The 16,445-nt window shown below is 31.2% G+C and overlaps 1 protein-coding gene across 3 annotated transcripts in view; it reads right to left on the reverse strand.

Moving 5' to 3' along the window:
* The window catches only part of LOC125053156 (laccase-like), a 57,290-nt gene that overhangs the window by 18,372 nt on the left and 22,473 nt on the right, over positions 1 to 16,445 (reverse strand). For all 3 annotated transcript variants that reach the window (XM_047654388.1, XM_047654387.1, XM_047654386.1), the window contains exon 2: positions 3,303 to 3,368. In XM_047654388.1, coding sequence (XP_047510344.1) covers positions 3,303 to 3,357 — 55 coding nt within the window. In that variant the 5' untranslated portion in view covers positions 3,358 to 3,368. The remainder of the gene's footprint in view (positions 1 to 3,302; positions 3,369 to 16,445) is intronic.

A 16,445-nucleotide genomic window follows, 5' to 3' on the forward strand; every position in this document is an offset into this window, starting at 1 on the left:
AAATTCTGTCGATTTAAATACAAAGAGTTATTAGTATGAGATATTAAATGGTAATTAAAGCGCCTATCTTTACCAATAAAAGTGTGAAACAACAGTATATCTTATGTTACTAAGCCCACCCATTGCATTATGTATTTGTGATTGGAATTTTTATAATAGTAATGTGCAAACCCTAACAAAGACCAAATGCTTCATTGTTTATTAGATACATATATCAAATACCACTCTTTAACTACACTACACATCAATTTAAATCTAGATATCGTAACAGTTTATGTAATTTATTAAAACAAAACAAGAAAAGTTTTAGCAACAGTCAGCAATGCTTAGACTTTCGAGTGTAGCATGACGTAACAATCAGTCGTATAGCGTTTCAATTCAGCCGGAATAGGGAAGGATTATTGAATTTAGCCGACACCGTTCGAAATGTTTCGTTTATCGAACAAAGAGAACGCTTATAATGGCTTTTCCGATTGCAAACTAACTTTAGTTTCATGATATGACTATAAGTTTTGATTAGTGCTATGTGTAATGTTAGAACTGCTTTGAGGCACGCTCCTATGGTGCATTTTTAAATTTGGAACGTATTTAATTTAAAAATGTTTAACACAGTTTTATTTCTCATATTATTTAGAAATGTTTTAAAATTGTTTTGTCAGATTTACATATTTTCGCGTTTAATAGTTATAACCTATTTAAGGATTATAGTACGATTAAGAATAAAAGGGAAATATAAATTATAAAATGTAATACATATATTGAATTTTAGAGGGAATAAACTGGCTGAAGTTAGATTTTTGTAAGATTCAATGATTTTTCATAGATGAATAGCGGATTTACGTACAACCGAAAATCTTTCCGTTTTGCACGAAATCGAACCCAGGATCTACTCAACCGATTTTGTAAATGTCAACATTCATTTCAAACAAAATAATGTCGCTAATATGTATAAATAGTTTCATTTTAAACCTTATAAATACACTATAGAATTATTTAATTTATAGTTAAATAAAGTATAGAATTATCCGATATTGCCTTTCATAGAATCATTGTTAAAGCTGTCAGAAAGAATGACATCAAATAGACTCATAGAGCCTTAGATGAAGCACAGACTAACAAATTCCAAAACAACCAAGGCAAATAGGCATTTCCATTGAGTGTCGCTACACTACCAATCAGGCTTGTAGGGAGTTGTTCAGCTTAATCGCAGCATCCGTCTTATTTGTACCGAGACTGACATGTTTTGATACTATGTGTTAAGAGATTTATTTTATTAAATAGGGCTTATAAATTTCATAAACCAAAGTTTTCTCGCTAAAGCCGTCATTTAAAATAAGCTTTTTAAAGAACGTCAAATCAGAGTTAAAAAAAAGCAACAACACGGTGTGCATTATTAAATGTGTGGTGATGATGTAATTGTACTTGTACTTATTTTTTTATCATCTGTAAATTGAAGTACTAAATTTTGGTGTTCACATCTGGACTGTCATGATAAGAATGTTATATTATAAAGTACTGTATTGCAGTTCCAACAGCTTGAAAGTGGTCCAAGAAACTTTGGTACGTCTTTAACTTGTGCTAACTTACACAAATTTCATTCCTGGCCTGCGCTGTTTGTCACCACTGAAGTTAAAAGTAGGTCAAACATCGAATAGATTTCGTTAAAGCGCATTTTAATTTGCGTAAAGGCTCAGCTAGAAAAATGTTTAATTAAAATCGATCGTTCGCTGTAGGCTTTACATTTTATTGAAAGCATCCCTAGCGAAAACGTTATCTATCTTGATCTGTACGGAACTTATTATAAAGCAAATTTACAGTCGTTTTATTAAAATTTAAATTTTATTAAGAATAAAATGATTGAAGATAGTGCTTTTTTTAGCTTTTAGAGAAACTTACGCTAAATTACAGCTTGTAAATATACTATATAGTATTTTATCAATTACGTAGTATCGTCGTATTTTATATTATTTAAATTTATAAAACATCTCAGTGCTTTACCTTAATTTGTCTGACGCGGTGATAAGGCACGTATTCCTCATAGCTATTACGTCTCTTATAAAAATTTTGGAGCCGAAGTTGACTTGAAAATTTATTAGCACGTTGTTGACCTCAGACGCAAACGTTTACGTAATTTAGAGTGACCGATATTTTACACTATGTAAACATATTAACAATGTTATAACAAGTATCAAAACATGACAGCCATGTGTTAGTTTACGCAAATGCCACGACGTATGCAATACGAGGATTAACAAAATTATTTCACTATAACTTAGTGGTTTGACGCAAATCAGCTTAGTCTAAAGTACTAAAACTTATATTATATTCAACAATAGTATGTTTATCTAAGTTTAGTATTATGTACGTTTATAGAGACAGTATACAAGTATCAAAAAATACAGTCGAATTATATTTATCGCAATACAAGTCGCGACGTATGACCCAATCCAGAAAGGATTTGTCAAAATTATATCAGTATTACGAAAGAAATATTCTACTCAGGCGTTTCAGTTTTCGATTCGATATTAATATACGAACAATGTGTGAAATAATAATTTAGCTTAATATCGATATGATACCCAAGGTTGAGAACTAAATTGTTTATTTAATAATTATTATTGTTATAATTGTTTATAAAAGTGCTCGGAGATTCAGAGACGTTATTGTAAGACGGTCAAAGGCGCGCCCAAGCCAAGTTTACACAATCCTATTCAGAAACATTGTTCTTGTTAAAGGAAGTTTGGTTTTTATTGTTTTTGGTATAATTACAAAGAAAGCTTTTCAGTTATCAGTGTAATCATACAAAATGTATTCATTGCAAAAACGTAATTAAACATTAATGTCAACTGAAATGTAAGGAGAAAATAACTTCAAAGGTAACAGTACTTTTTAGCAATAACAAATATTTTTGAGCGTAATAAAATATTTTTTGTTACGCTTTAAAAAAGTTTTATTTGTGTATTGTTAACCTTACATCAATATGTATTATCTGTATTTTTAATTAAATAATTGTCGAGGTGGTGGCGCTAGATTCACTTTTAGTCTCGCTCAAGTCGTCGATTTCCATTGGGCAAGCAGGGCTTGGGCTTACGCGATCATTTGTTTAACTTTTCATGTCTTTTTAAAAGACCTATCAGTCTTGTTTTTATTTTTAATTAAGTGAACGATGCATTATATTTGAAATATTGATTTAGGTTTAAAGGCAAAGTTAATATTTAAAATACCTATTGCGCAATTATTAAGATATATATATTGTAAATGATATTAAAATTAAGAGCTTAATCTCAAGGCTAAATACTTACAAACACTTGCAGCTAATGCCAAAAGCACAATATTTCTCGCCAATGTATAAGCCATACTGCTGAATTCTGAAACAAAAGTTTTATATTATAAGTACAAGAAAATGTTTTATTTCGTTGACAAGAGTAAGTATTAGACACAAGTCAATTAATAAAAGTAAAGTAAAAAATTAATTAATTAAAATTATCTTTATCCTTCCCTTACATTCACTAGCAAACTCTACGTTGACACAAAATGAACATTAAGCAGCTGCACACAACATGCATTTTAGTTTTAAAAAAAGTATATAGCCAAATACACACGAGTATTAAATTTAACTTCAATCCCACACATAGCCGGGGTAAAACTCATCATAATATACCTAAAATCAGAACCGAATATGATCACAAAAATATTTTTTTTTCTTGCTTGCATCCTGTAATATAGAAGAAAAAGTGTACTAGAATAGAACATACGCACAATATTAATACTCGGAACAAACGCAGGCTGCAATTTCCCCGTACTAGACTATCTAAAGCTAGTCATACTTTTTTGAGAAAAGGGATACTCTTCTTTAATAAAATCCCACAGGCTCTTTCTCTGCCGGAGGATCTCTGTCTTTTAATAAATTCAAGAAATGTATTAAAGAAAAGCTGTGTAATAAGGCTTACTATAAAGTTAACGATTATCTAGTTAATAAAAGGGCCTGGGACTAGTGCTAGACAGGCTACTTCTAATTAATTTGCGCATTAAATTTTTATTTTTATGTTTATATTATTTATCTTTGGGTTGTCAGGAAAAGCTTTTACCATTTATTTTCTCTATTTGTTTAATTTTACTTTTCTCCTGTTTTGTGTTATTGTGATGTAAATTAATTGTAATTATTAACACTAGCTGAAGGAAAACATGCCTTAGACCCAAAAAGTTGCCATCGCCATGCACGACAGGATACCTACCACCTACTCGTACCTAGGAAAATATGTCATTCACTGCAACAATAGCGTATATAGGAATGGGAATATATATATATCATATTATATATTTTTTATTTGTCTCGGAATCTCATCCTAGAGACTTAGTATTATATGATTTTCAAGGGTTAAGAGTTATAAATATATTTACTAAAGAAAACTTAACGTTTTTATGTCTGTTAAAAAAAATAATGAAGTGCCTCGCTCATTGTAAGAGTAAAAAGATTTTTGAAAATTAAGTACCTATTTGCCCACTTATTAATGTCCCATGTGTCCAATGAAAATCGATAAAGATATACCAATAATCCTTGTATAATGGGAATCATCAACACTTCACTCCCAATCAATCCGATGTTTCCAAGAACATCATTATTTAAACAGTATGAATTCGAAAAACGCGTTCGTTCAAGATATTTTTTTTTAATTTATCTGTAGATTTTAAACTTGTTGTCTCTTCTATACTTATTGTTAAGATTATTACTAATGTATTATGATTTAAGAAATATTTGGATACTTTATAATTTAATGATTCATTGACATCGTACACAGTAAACCAGTCCATCCATCCATAACCGTTTTTTATACAAGATATAAGCATACAAGACTTAAAACATATTTTAATTGTATTTAATAAACAAACAATATTAAAATAGATTATGCTGACGCAATAAATACTAATGTAAACATATTTAGCGGATAAACCCGGATTTATTACAAAACGACAGCTGCGAGACGAAGGCATAAATATGAAATCAATGTTGACTAAATTATGAGTTTTTAACAATTGCAGATAAAACATGTACAATTATTGTGCTATTTTTTTACTCAGTAATAAATTTAAACGTTACGTTTTAAAATCCCTACTGATGTTTTTAAACTGTGTATTGGATTTAACGCTTCATCCGCTTGGTAAACGGAACTCAGCGTAATTACGGTTACGTAATCTCTGTCGAATGGATAAAGTTCACATTTTAAATCGATATTCCTTGCAATCTGTGTTGCCCTAGTGGCTTCAGCGTGACTCTCATCCATAGGGTGGTAGGTTCGATACCCGGCTGTGACTTGGACTTCGTCTATGTGCGCATGTCAGGCACTATTAGAAATGATCACGGACCAGATACAGAAATCTAAGGCCCAGACCAAAAAGGTTGTAGCGCTATTGTATATATATCTGTGGTCATAGATCAGACAATGATAAGTACATTCATTCATATATCGAGTGTTTCATATTTTAATAGTGCCTTCAATATGTCTTAATAATTTAATTGCTTGTCCTGTAAAGTAATGAAATTTTGCATTTATCATATTCTGATCTATGCCACAGATATATTTTCCTTGGAAAAATTTCCAAATTTATTATAGAGCTATAGAATAGTTAAACGACGTAATTACTGTTAAAAATAGACTTTTATCAGTCGTGTTAACCAATTGGTTTTAATCATTTTAGGTTATCTTTAACTAACGATTTTGTCAATTTGAATAATTCAGTTAGTATGAAAGCCTTAATTTCAATCACGTAATATTTAAGTTCTCCATTTTGAAGTAATATATCGGATTTATGAGCCAGATTTTAGTACATTTTTTTTTAAATTTTTCTTTGGCTAATTCCCCGACTATATACGTAATGTCGTTGGAGGTATTAAGGAACATAGTATGTGTGTAATTGTTTATAATATGTTATGTTGTTCAAAAATGTCGTTGGAGGTGTTAAGTAACATAGTATGTGTTTAATTGCTTAAAATATGTAATGTTGTTCTAATACGTAATTCCTAGGCATGTCAGAATCTAAGATCTATTTGAGATGAGAGCGCTAGTTCTGACCACAGATAACTTCGCGATTACACTTGTTGCTGAATGTTCGAAATTTGAATTATACTTTTTTTTTCGCCAATCGGTAAATCATATTGTCTTTGGTAGACATGAATGCTCAGCGCATTAAAAACTTTTAGCGAATATAACATCGAAAGTTGGGGGCCTCATAGCCTAGCGGTCTTATTAAGTGGTAGCTACGTGAGGGGTACCGGGTTCGATTCCCGGATCGAGGGCAAGATTTAATTTAAATTTGTTCTCGGCCTTTGGGAGGGTTGTGCAGTACCGGGCGAGTGCCTAAACCGTACATGGAGGACATGGTCGAATTTCTAAGGCAAAAAGCACGGATTATAAAAATCTTATACTTGACGCTGGCTAATGCACAAACCGTGACAGAGCCATTAAAAAAAAAAGCCAAAGCGTTCAGTCTAGGTGACTACGATTGCGATTGATAAATAAATTATATTGATAACATTGTCCTACTTTTTTTTTAAGCCAGTTAAAAAGTACTCGAAATAATTTAAATCAGAAAATCGCGGAACATATTATTTTCTCGTGTTCAACACCTATATGAATTGTATATTCACTATCAAGCCATTGAATCATCTATAAGGCTGTTAACTTTTTATTTATTATTGAAATCGAAATTCCCGTAGTCCCCAGTACGATTCGCTCCAATTAAATTAACTGTAACTGAATCGAGGCGTGACGAAACCTTCCATGTATAGTATGTGAACTTCATTAAACATTTTTCGTTACGAGCAACGACTAATACGATGTTTAGGAAAGCGCCATCTAACGTTGGGGAGCGGAGTTAGCCTAAAGTGTGCGAATCTCAATCCTGAAGCCGCGTGTTCTACTCTGCCCTATTTTTTTGATAACCTTATAGTATACTGAAACAACAAAAGGGTTGTCTGTCCCATACCTCATTATACCTTTGACTCGCGACTTATATATTATACTAGCTGGCCTGGCGAACATCGTACGGTCGTACCGCCTAACAGTCGATTCTTTATTTTTTTAAATACTTATTCTGCTATTCGGGACACCGGTCTAGCTAAGATAAAAAAAAGAAAGTTGATAAGACAACAAATACATTATGTCAAAAAATAAAAATTTACCTTCCCGGAACCCCTCCACTAACACTTGAACTTTATGATATAGTATTAAAGTTCAAATTGACTTTTAAGTATTATTACGAATATTATGTATGGGAATATAGAAAAGTGTTGTTTTTAGACTTTTTCACTCAATTTTTTTAATTTTTCTCTCCGTAAGAACCATCCTTGTATTTCAAAGAATATTATAAAAAAAGAATTGGCCAAATCGGTCAAGCCGTTTTCATGTTATGTCGTGACAACGGAAAACGGGTTTCATTTTTATATATATAGATAATGTCATTTGTATTGACTAAGTACGTATCGTACCTACTTACGTTTAGAAAACAAATGCCGGTCAAGTGGGCGAAATTTTAATTTCAAGTAAAAACTAGTTTTCTTTCCCATGAATTCTTTGATATTTTAAAAAAGTATAACTGCCACATTTAATAATATATCTACCTTGCTTTGCAAGCTACCCGCTTTAGCAAAATTACTACAGCTTGGTAAGTTATAATTTGCTAGGATTCAGAAGAGACTTTATGGTTACCAAATCCAAGTCGTCTCGTTTCCGAATATAACACTGATGACATCATCTAAAGACAAACTTTAAAACCTTATAGACTTAAATCAACAGTTTTTTCATACTAAGGGTCTGTTTCACAATGTATGGATAAAGTACCAGCTATGCAACACATAAATTATTTGGAAGATAAATTGTGCTATTTGTCCCATCGGACTCATATCTTATGATGGACTTTATATGATGAATAGCGCTATCTGACAGTCGTGAAACGCAACAATAGTGTTTATCCTACCAATAAGTAATAAATAGCTAATTTGGAACTTATGTAGAACGTATCCGTACATTGTGAAACAGACCCTTAGTATTGAATACAAGTTGAAAAGGGGGTAAGCTTCCAGGTTTTATTTAGAACCACAATAGGCTTGTCACTTATCGTCATATGTAAATGAATCAACGATGTCGTAAATACAAAAGTCACATGATTAAGATGCAACGTGCTCCGTTGAATGACCTCGCGTCTTATTCGCGCAGTATTTTTTAAATTTCGAATTCATGTTGACAATGATATTAATTGATTTGTATATATTTCAATGATACGATACTAAGAATTCAATCACATTAATATTTAAATTAAAGTTTATCGTGATGAATAATCAATGCACTATATAATAGATTATATTGTCGTAATAAATATTAATTTATAATAGTTTAAAGTTATTTAGCGGATATAAAGGCGGATTTGTATATATTACAATATGGGACCATTTTAATGGGAACAGGCCAAATGGGCTCATCTGATGTTAAGAAATACCGCCTCCATGGACATATAATGCCAGAAGACACGCGGGTGCGTTGCCAGTTTTTTTAAGTTTTAGTACGCTCTTTTCTTGTATGAACCTAAGTGGAATTGGTTCGGAAATATTTCTGAGGGCAGCTGGTTCCTCATAGTAGTGCCTTAAGAAACGAACGTTGTGGAACGCTATCGAGGTGATATGGGTGAAACACCGCTTAATATCAAATTTCAACTTGTCACTATCACTCTCGCGGACCACGATTGTGATAGAAAACTACCTGTTAGGTTAATAATCGAATAAATACGCGTTTATATAAAGAACTTTTATTTGTTTATGTAAATACTTTGGACTAATTTTTGATAAATGGATTAGTTACATTTGACATGAAAAATGTCAAATCAGGTATCGATGTTCAGAATAAGACTTTGCATGTTACGTCAAATGATTATGTATGTCAATGACAGTTACGGTTTTGGTTAACCACTTCGTTATCAGCTGATCGCATCTATAGGTCAATGGTTTGTTTAGAGTGGAGCTTTTTTTTTTTTTTTTGGAGTTTATGGCCTGGTATCTAGACCTTTAGGCCAAAGGAGAGTTTAGAGTGGAGATAATATATACTCCTTTAGAGTGGAGCTAAAAATCTGTTACCTTAGGTTAAGAACTCCTAGATGCGAATTCTATCGAGTTTTAAGTTAAGAGCCCCTTTCGAGAATAAATGTGGAAATTAATAAATGTGTGCGTTAATAGAGAGTTTTTACAAATACAAAATTATTGTTTTCTATAAGTAACACATATACAGAACGGCACTTAAGCACTATTTATTGCGCTTGAGCCCAAAATCGCTCCCAAGAAGGATCGGGAGAGCGTTGTCGACCTTTTAAGAATTGGTACCAAAATACTGTATTGGTAGTTTAGTTTAGTATTAAATGCGCACATATACAGAAAGCCCATTATTGTCGGGGATCAAACGAACGACTTCAAGGTTGAGAGCCTCACGCTGAAGCTAGGCCAACATCGCTACTTCTTAAGTTAACGTTTTTCCATTACAAAGCTATTATTAAAAATCCAGTCAACGGAAACATTGTATTTATGTAATTTGTTTAGGTCATACGGAAAATCTTATTAGAAAGGAATAGCAATTAAAATAATGTGCATAAAGACGTAACCTTGACTTAAACCTCATTTATTGTGTTCGTTTATGCTTAACCATGGCTCGAATTTTAACCATTGTGTTCAATGTCAATTATGATAATATACGGAAAAGAATTTACTTTCATAACTAGAACCTCTTTTTAAAATTAGTATCTCGTTCTATGTTCGTAATAAAAAAGGAATAGAGTTTATATTTATTGTCTTTGGTGCGTAGATTAATGTAATCTGTGGTCTCTATGATTCAGTGTTGGTATTGTAGTATGAACCTATCTACGATAGCCGTCAGTGTTTTAATATTTTAAACTCTTTTATTCCATACATATTATTGATTGTATTCTACGTAATAAATCCTCATAGCGGTTAACAAGTTGGATATACATTATACAACCGCGGATGGTGAAGTCGTGTTGGGTAGGCTTTGTCATACATACCCGGACCAAATCCAGATACAAGAGAACGCACATGTTAAAAGTACCTATAACCGACGGGCATGCATGGCGTGTCATAAATGTGGATGAAGTAAGAGGGGTATGTGACGACCGAAGTGGAGTTCCGTGGTCTCTGCCAACCCATTCGGATGTGTCGTGATCTTGTTGATATAAATAAAATAAAAATTCTTACATCTATTAACAATAATATATACTAGGTACATTTCAAGATTTTAGACCCTATTATTTTATCCAGAACTGGACAGACCTTTGGTCACAATCCCACCTGATGCTAAGTGAGATGTGGAGGGCACGCCTGTCCAGATGATGTCTGGTATACTGCCGCTTAAATGAAAAACCCTAATAAAACAATTCAATGATCAAAACTATTACTCACGGTATTTCCGGCAAGGGATCTAAACTTTTTACCATAGTAACAATCAATGTGTCACGGGCTAACCTTCGAGTAGGTTGTATAATTATAATAGCAGGATACATGTCACGTGGAATAGAGGAACCGCCTCAAGGCTGTCTTAGGAGGTCAGGGTGGCCTAGGCAGTGATGTCATTTATGGTAAGCCTTCAAACACGGATCATCGAAATCGTACCGTTTAATCAAAATAACTACACCTAATGAGTATTCAAAGAATATGCTAGTTAAGCACTGCAAAAGTACCTGGAAAATTTTCCAAGAATGGGAAAGTACCTACCTACTGTGTCTTATTACAATATTTTTTTTTTTAAATGATAATTTAAATAAAAGCATTCGAAGAAAACACTTTTTAACGGATTAAAGCTATGTATTATTATAAACTTATAATTGTTTTACAAAATTTTAAATTATGTAAAATAATTATATATTGGTCACCGTGACCACGCACGCGAAACGTCGGGAAAAATTTATTATTTATTAAAATTATGTAAAATAATTATAAGTTTATAATAATACATAGCTTCAATCCGTTAAAACAGTGTTTTCTTTAAATGTGTAAAAGTTATGTTAATACAATACTAAAAGCATTCGTATTAATTCTTAAATTTATTAAGTTTTTTTTTGTTTTCGTAATTTAATATCAAAACCCGTCTTTAATAACGTGGAATTTATATCTAATAATTGTATCCTTTGTAATGGTAAGTAAAACACTTCCATTATCAAATTGTCTTTAGGACGAAAATGGGAACAAAATATTTCACACATACGTTATCCTTGGTTCGTCATCTTTATCTATTGCAATTAAAATGCTATTTGGAAACTGTCAACCTACTTACCTTTCTTGTATTGTTTATATTTATGAGCTATTTTCAATTATTATAAAAATGATTTATATAAAATATTACGAAATTCAATAACCATATCATTTTCATTTACGATAAAAATATTGTAGCTTGTAAAGATAAACATATTTAATAAAATAAATAAGTCAATCAAACAATTCAGTGCCAATATGAAAAATTATGATAAATACAAATTCTATTTGGATTTTTATTTAGCGTGTAATAAATTTTCATGGGTTCATGTTCAATTGCAGATCATAAGGTATCAATTCCCTATGGGAAAAATAAAAGGTGTTTTTCTGCGAAATATCAATGGTAGTCCTAAATTCTCGTAAAAGTTTGAGGGAGTAGGCGAATGCCTGATTAAATTCACACTCATAAACAAATGTGGTCAAAAGTAATATATGATATGACGACAATTATATTAACCACGAATTAACATTCAAAGGGAAATATCGAAACTCATCGTCATAGACCTATATAAGGACATTTCCAGTCACTAAAAGTTTTGTAAATAAGGAAGGATAACTAAAGCATACGGAATACCCCAAAACGAAACTATTATACCTATTCCAGCCATAAGTTATGTTATAAACAAAAATGCATTTTTTTTAAATAGTGTAATGTAAAAGTATTAAATTTAATACATACACATTTATTAGTCTCGGCAAGAAATACAAAATATTCTATTCGAAATGGCCAACTTTGGCTTTTACTTTGGCCTTTAATCTGTTTGGCCACGAATCTATGGATTCACGCACTGTTTCCAAGGGAAATTTCCCCCCATTCCATATTGTAATTTGATAATGAACACGAAAAAATATGTGAAATGGCGCAAAATCGAAAGAAGTTTTTAAAATAATATACGTGTTCCAAATTCAAAATAATTAAAAAGTTGATAAAAAGAAGCTTTTATGTAACAGTATTTATGGCCAGAGTTATACTAAGTTGTCTGAACCCATAACTTATTAAATCATTTCTGCTAATTAACAACATCAGTCACTGTTATAACCATTGGCCTGGTGCATATAAACATGGAAAAACTGTTCACCGTCTATTGCCTACAGCGGTACTTAAGCTGTTAATGGTGCTTTTAATCAAAGACATATAAGTATATTTATTTAATTAATAAAGATATGAACGTTACGCTACTAAACTCCAGAATGTTTCTAATGTAACTGGGATTGAGAGAAATTTTCACAATCAAATTTATACCTGTACTAGTGGAAGGATTCACATTTCGGTAGAATATTAATAGTATTAGTAGAAATCAAATCATTTTTATATAATTACTAAAATTTATAAATATGTAGGTAATTCATGTAGGTACAGTGTAAACTCTTTATAACGAATTTCAATTGACCGAATATTTCTTTATAGAGAGTTTGTGTTATAGAGAGAGAGAAGAGTAAAACACAAAATTTTTACCAATTACAATAATTTATATTGTGACATCTTATAGAGTTACACATGACAGATAATAATAACTATTCAAGTTGTAATACGTAAAACAAAGAATCTAACCCGACAATTGTATTTTACTAGTAATATCTGTAAGCAGCTGGTATGAACCGCGATAGCCAATAAAACTAAAATATTTTAAAAATAGAAGAAGGAGTATCCGGCCATTTACGAAAGAATAAAAATGTGCAAATGTTCTTTGTAACTGTATCTACTGCAGATGCATTTTTAAATTAAGCATAACATGATTCATCCTATCGGACGATCTTGAGAAAAAGTTTATCCATGAGTTTTTAAGTATTACTCTCGTTACAAATTTAAATAAAGAATCCAGACCAAAAAAAACTAGCCAAGACGGTTAAACGTAATTATATAAATTGTTCTCAATATTATTTAAATTAAATTGCTTTTTTTAATTCTCTAAATCAATTATAAAACATCCGGGCGTAAATTAACTAACCCTGAAAACTAAATGAGTTAATTATTGCTTAAGTATAATTTACTTTAAAGAAAAAACGGCAATTTATCATTTTCAAATTGTCTTTGGAACATATATGTATTTAAATTAAACTTATGTAAAGTGAATTTTCAGTAATAAATATAATAATTTCACTAGTATCGCTATACTTAATTTTAAGTATTGGTAGTTCACATCTTGCACTTTACTATTTTTCCTTACTGGGTCTTAAAACAATAGCTTGTTAGCGATAGGATCACCCTTTCGTAAAGTGTTATAATTTATTAGATCGTAGCTCAGTGGTTAATTTAATGAGATAGACGGGTTCGATCCCGTTGACACAGTACTTTCGTGCCAGTGATTTTAAGTAAGACTTTACCTAAACATAAACTTATTAGTATAATAAAAAATTGATAAATTTAACAGTTAAATTAATCATAGTATTTTTAAGTATTGTCTCAAATAAACTAATAAAATATAATATAGTAAGGCTTATTCTCATATTAGAAACTGCTGATCGGAAATGGAAAGGTTACTATGATGGTCTGCTATTAGTAAAGGGCAAGGCGAACCGGCTCTATGGGAAACAGTTTGAACAGTGAAAGTACCGGGCATGCACTTTTAATTTGCTCAAAATAATAAAATTCCTATAGTTCCTATATCTTATAAACATACCTAACCTAAGCCTTGATTCTCATAACTTATTTCGAAATTTAAAATGATTCTATTTTTAAAAATTCGATCTTAAGAATGCAAAGTAAATTGATGATTTTAAGTTACTTTAAATATACGAAACAGTTTAAAATTTAGTTACTATTTATCACATGCTAATAAAAACATGTATTCTATTTGTGAAATGAAAACCGACCAGAAAATCTAAATTAAACTCACTAATGCTGACCAACTAAAGCCATCTAATTCAGGTCTAAGATCCAATTGGAATTGGTCTATGTATTTAACACTCGCGTGAAGGTGAAGTAAAACATCGTGAGAACCTGCTGTAGTCGAAAATTCGACGCTCTGTGTCAGGCACAGACGGTTCATTCCCTGCTTGCCTATTATAAATATTCACGGAACACAGAACAGGCTTAGACTTAAAAGGTAGCGGCACTGGTACTATTAATTACACGGATGATTCGAATAATGTTCACAGAGAACAAACTTATTATACAAGTTACAAAATTCATCGACCTCAAGGAAAACCTGACATTACGATCTAAGTGCTATGTCGTAAGACGTAAACCTATTGTGTAATTGTTCAAGGGCTGAACCATTAGAACCTAGTAAATAATAGGAAAAAAAATATCCCTTTATCGTAAATTTATATAATTCTCTATTACATACATTTCTGCGCATTAAAAAACAATTTTTCCAATTGGTTTCGTTTTACATACATGTTTGCGATTATTGTAGTCGCGCAAATAAAAGGACATATTAGTTTTACACAAAAGATATTTTGAAATAATTACCGATAATTTTCGCATATTCATTTAAGTAATTGGTATATCGAAGGCAATTAAATAAACCAATTATAGATTGAAAAATCGATTGTTCTTGAGCATTTACAAAATCTAATAGTTAATAAATATATTTTTTTTAATTTTCGATTTATTAATTTTTAATTATTATTATTACTATATAGTTTAAGAAAATTGTAAATTTTGTATATTTGTGTGTTGGAAATAAATAGTGTTTGTTTCTTAGCAGAAAAGTCTATTGCATGAAAATAGAACTAAATATAAACTAATAATTGCTGTTTCAATATTTCTCTTATCTTTGGAACAGGGTTTTTACCTCTTTAGTAACCAAATATGAATGAATCGGAGAAGCCCGCGCTTGGAATTTCTCTCACGTGTTAAATACAGTTTTCCTTAACACGTGATTATAATTAATCTAAACCAACTTTATACAGAAAAAAAATTATATTTAAATGATTCAGTATTCCTTCAACTAGACTAAAATGATCAATATATGGTGAATATTGATTTTATCATTTATTGCAGGTGAAGTCAGTTTTCAATTTTCAGCAGTCCTTTTTGAACAGATACCTACTGTTATTTTATCAAAAAATTATATTATTATAACAATTTAATTATTTTCGTTCTAAAGATCTTGATCTCAATTTTTTCCAATAGGTAATAAAATAAATTTAAATGATTTATATTGAATGCTAAAATAATGTGAAATTTACATAACTGCATATTTTTTAAATTATATTAAAATATTGTTTAATATAAAAGGTTGATGAGCAGTATTGGCCTTGTGGCTTCAGCGTGCAACTCTCATCCCTGAGGTCGAAGGTTCGATCCCCAGCTGTCCACCAATGGACTTTCTTTCTATGTGCGCATTTTACATACGCTCGAACGGTGAAGGAAATCATCGTGAGGGAACCGGCTTGCCTTGCCCACAGGAGGCTCCTACTTGCCTATTAGATTGACAAATGATCATGAAACAGATACAGAAATCTGAGGCCCAACCCTAAAAAGGTTATAGTGCCACAGTTTTTTTTAATAAGTGTATAATTAATTTGAAATTAAGGTATATACGAATGGCAAAAAATCACACACTATGTAAACACCTTAAACAAAGTATAGTGTTGGTCTTAGAAATAGTGCGGTCAAGGATTTTTAAAACTTCAATTACATTGCTTAATAAACCGGTTGTAAGCTAATATTATGAGATTTATGTTAATATAGTGCGACCGAACACTAGCCACGATAAAACCAGCTAACCTCGGGTTAAAGTTTTTTTTACCTACAGGTATTAAAGAGATATTGTATTGTATGCCCATGTTATAGGAAAATGCTAAAAAAAGCCTATTTAAACGTTAAAAATGCTATGAAAGAAGATTTATAATTTTTTTTTTAAATTTTATATATTCTTATAACCCGCAAAATGTATGTTACGAAACTGAAACCAATGGTCAATGGTGAATACACGACCCCTTTTTTGTTCGAAGATAGAAGCTATCTGTATCATCTAAAACGACCTCTGTGGTGTAATTTTTGAAGTTATACTTCTTTAGGCGCGTTATGAAAAATTGATGAGAGTGAAATTTTACGACGCGCGCGCACCGTGACACAAAATTAACAGAATGAAGTTGCCCACGGAAGATGCTACAGCATTGGACATAATTTAAAAAGAACATTCGAATAATAATAGAATTTTTTTTTCACTTAATGTAAGAGAATAATAAT

The sequence above is a fragment of the Pieris napi genome, chromosome 10 (assembly GCF_905475465.1).
Source record: "Pieris napi chromosome 10, ilPieNapi1.2, whole genome shotgun sequence".
NCBI lineage: Eukaryota > Metazoa > Arthropoda > Insecta > Lepidoptera > Pieridae > Pieris > Pieris napi.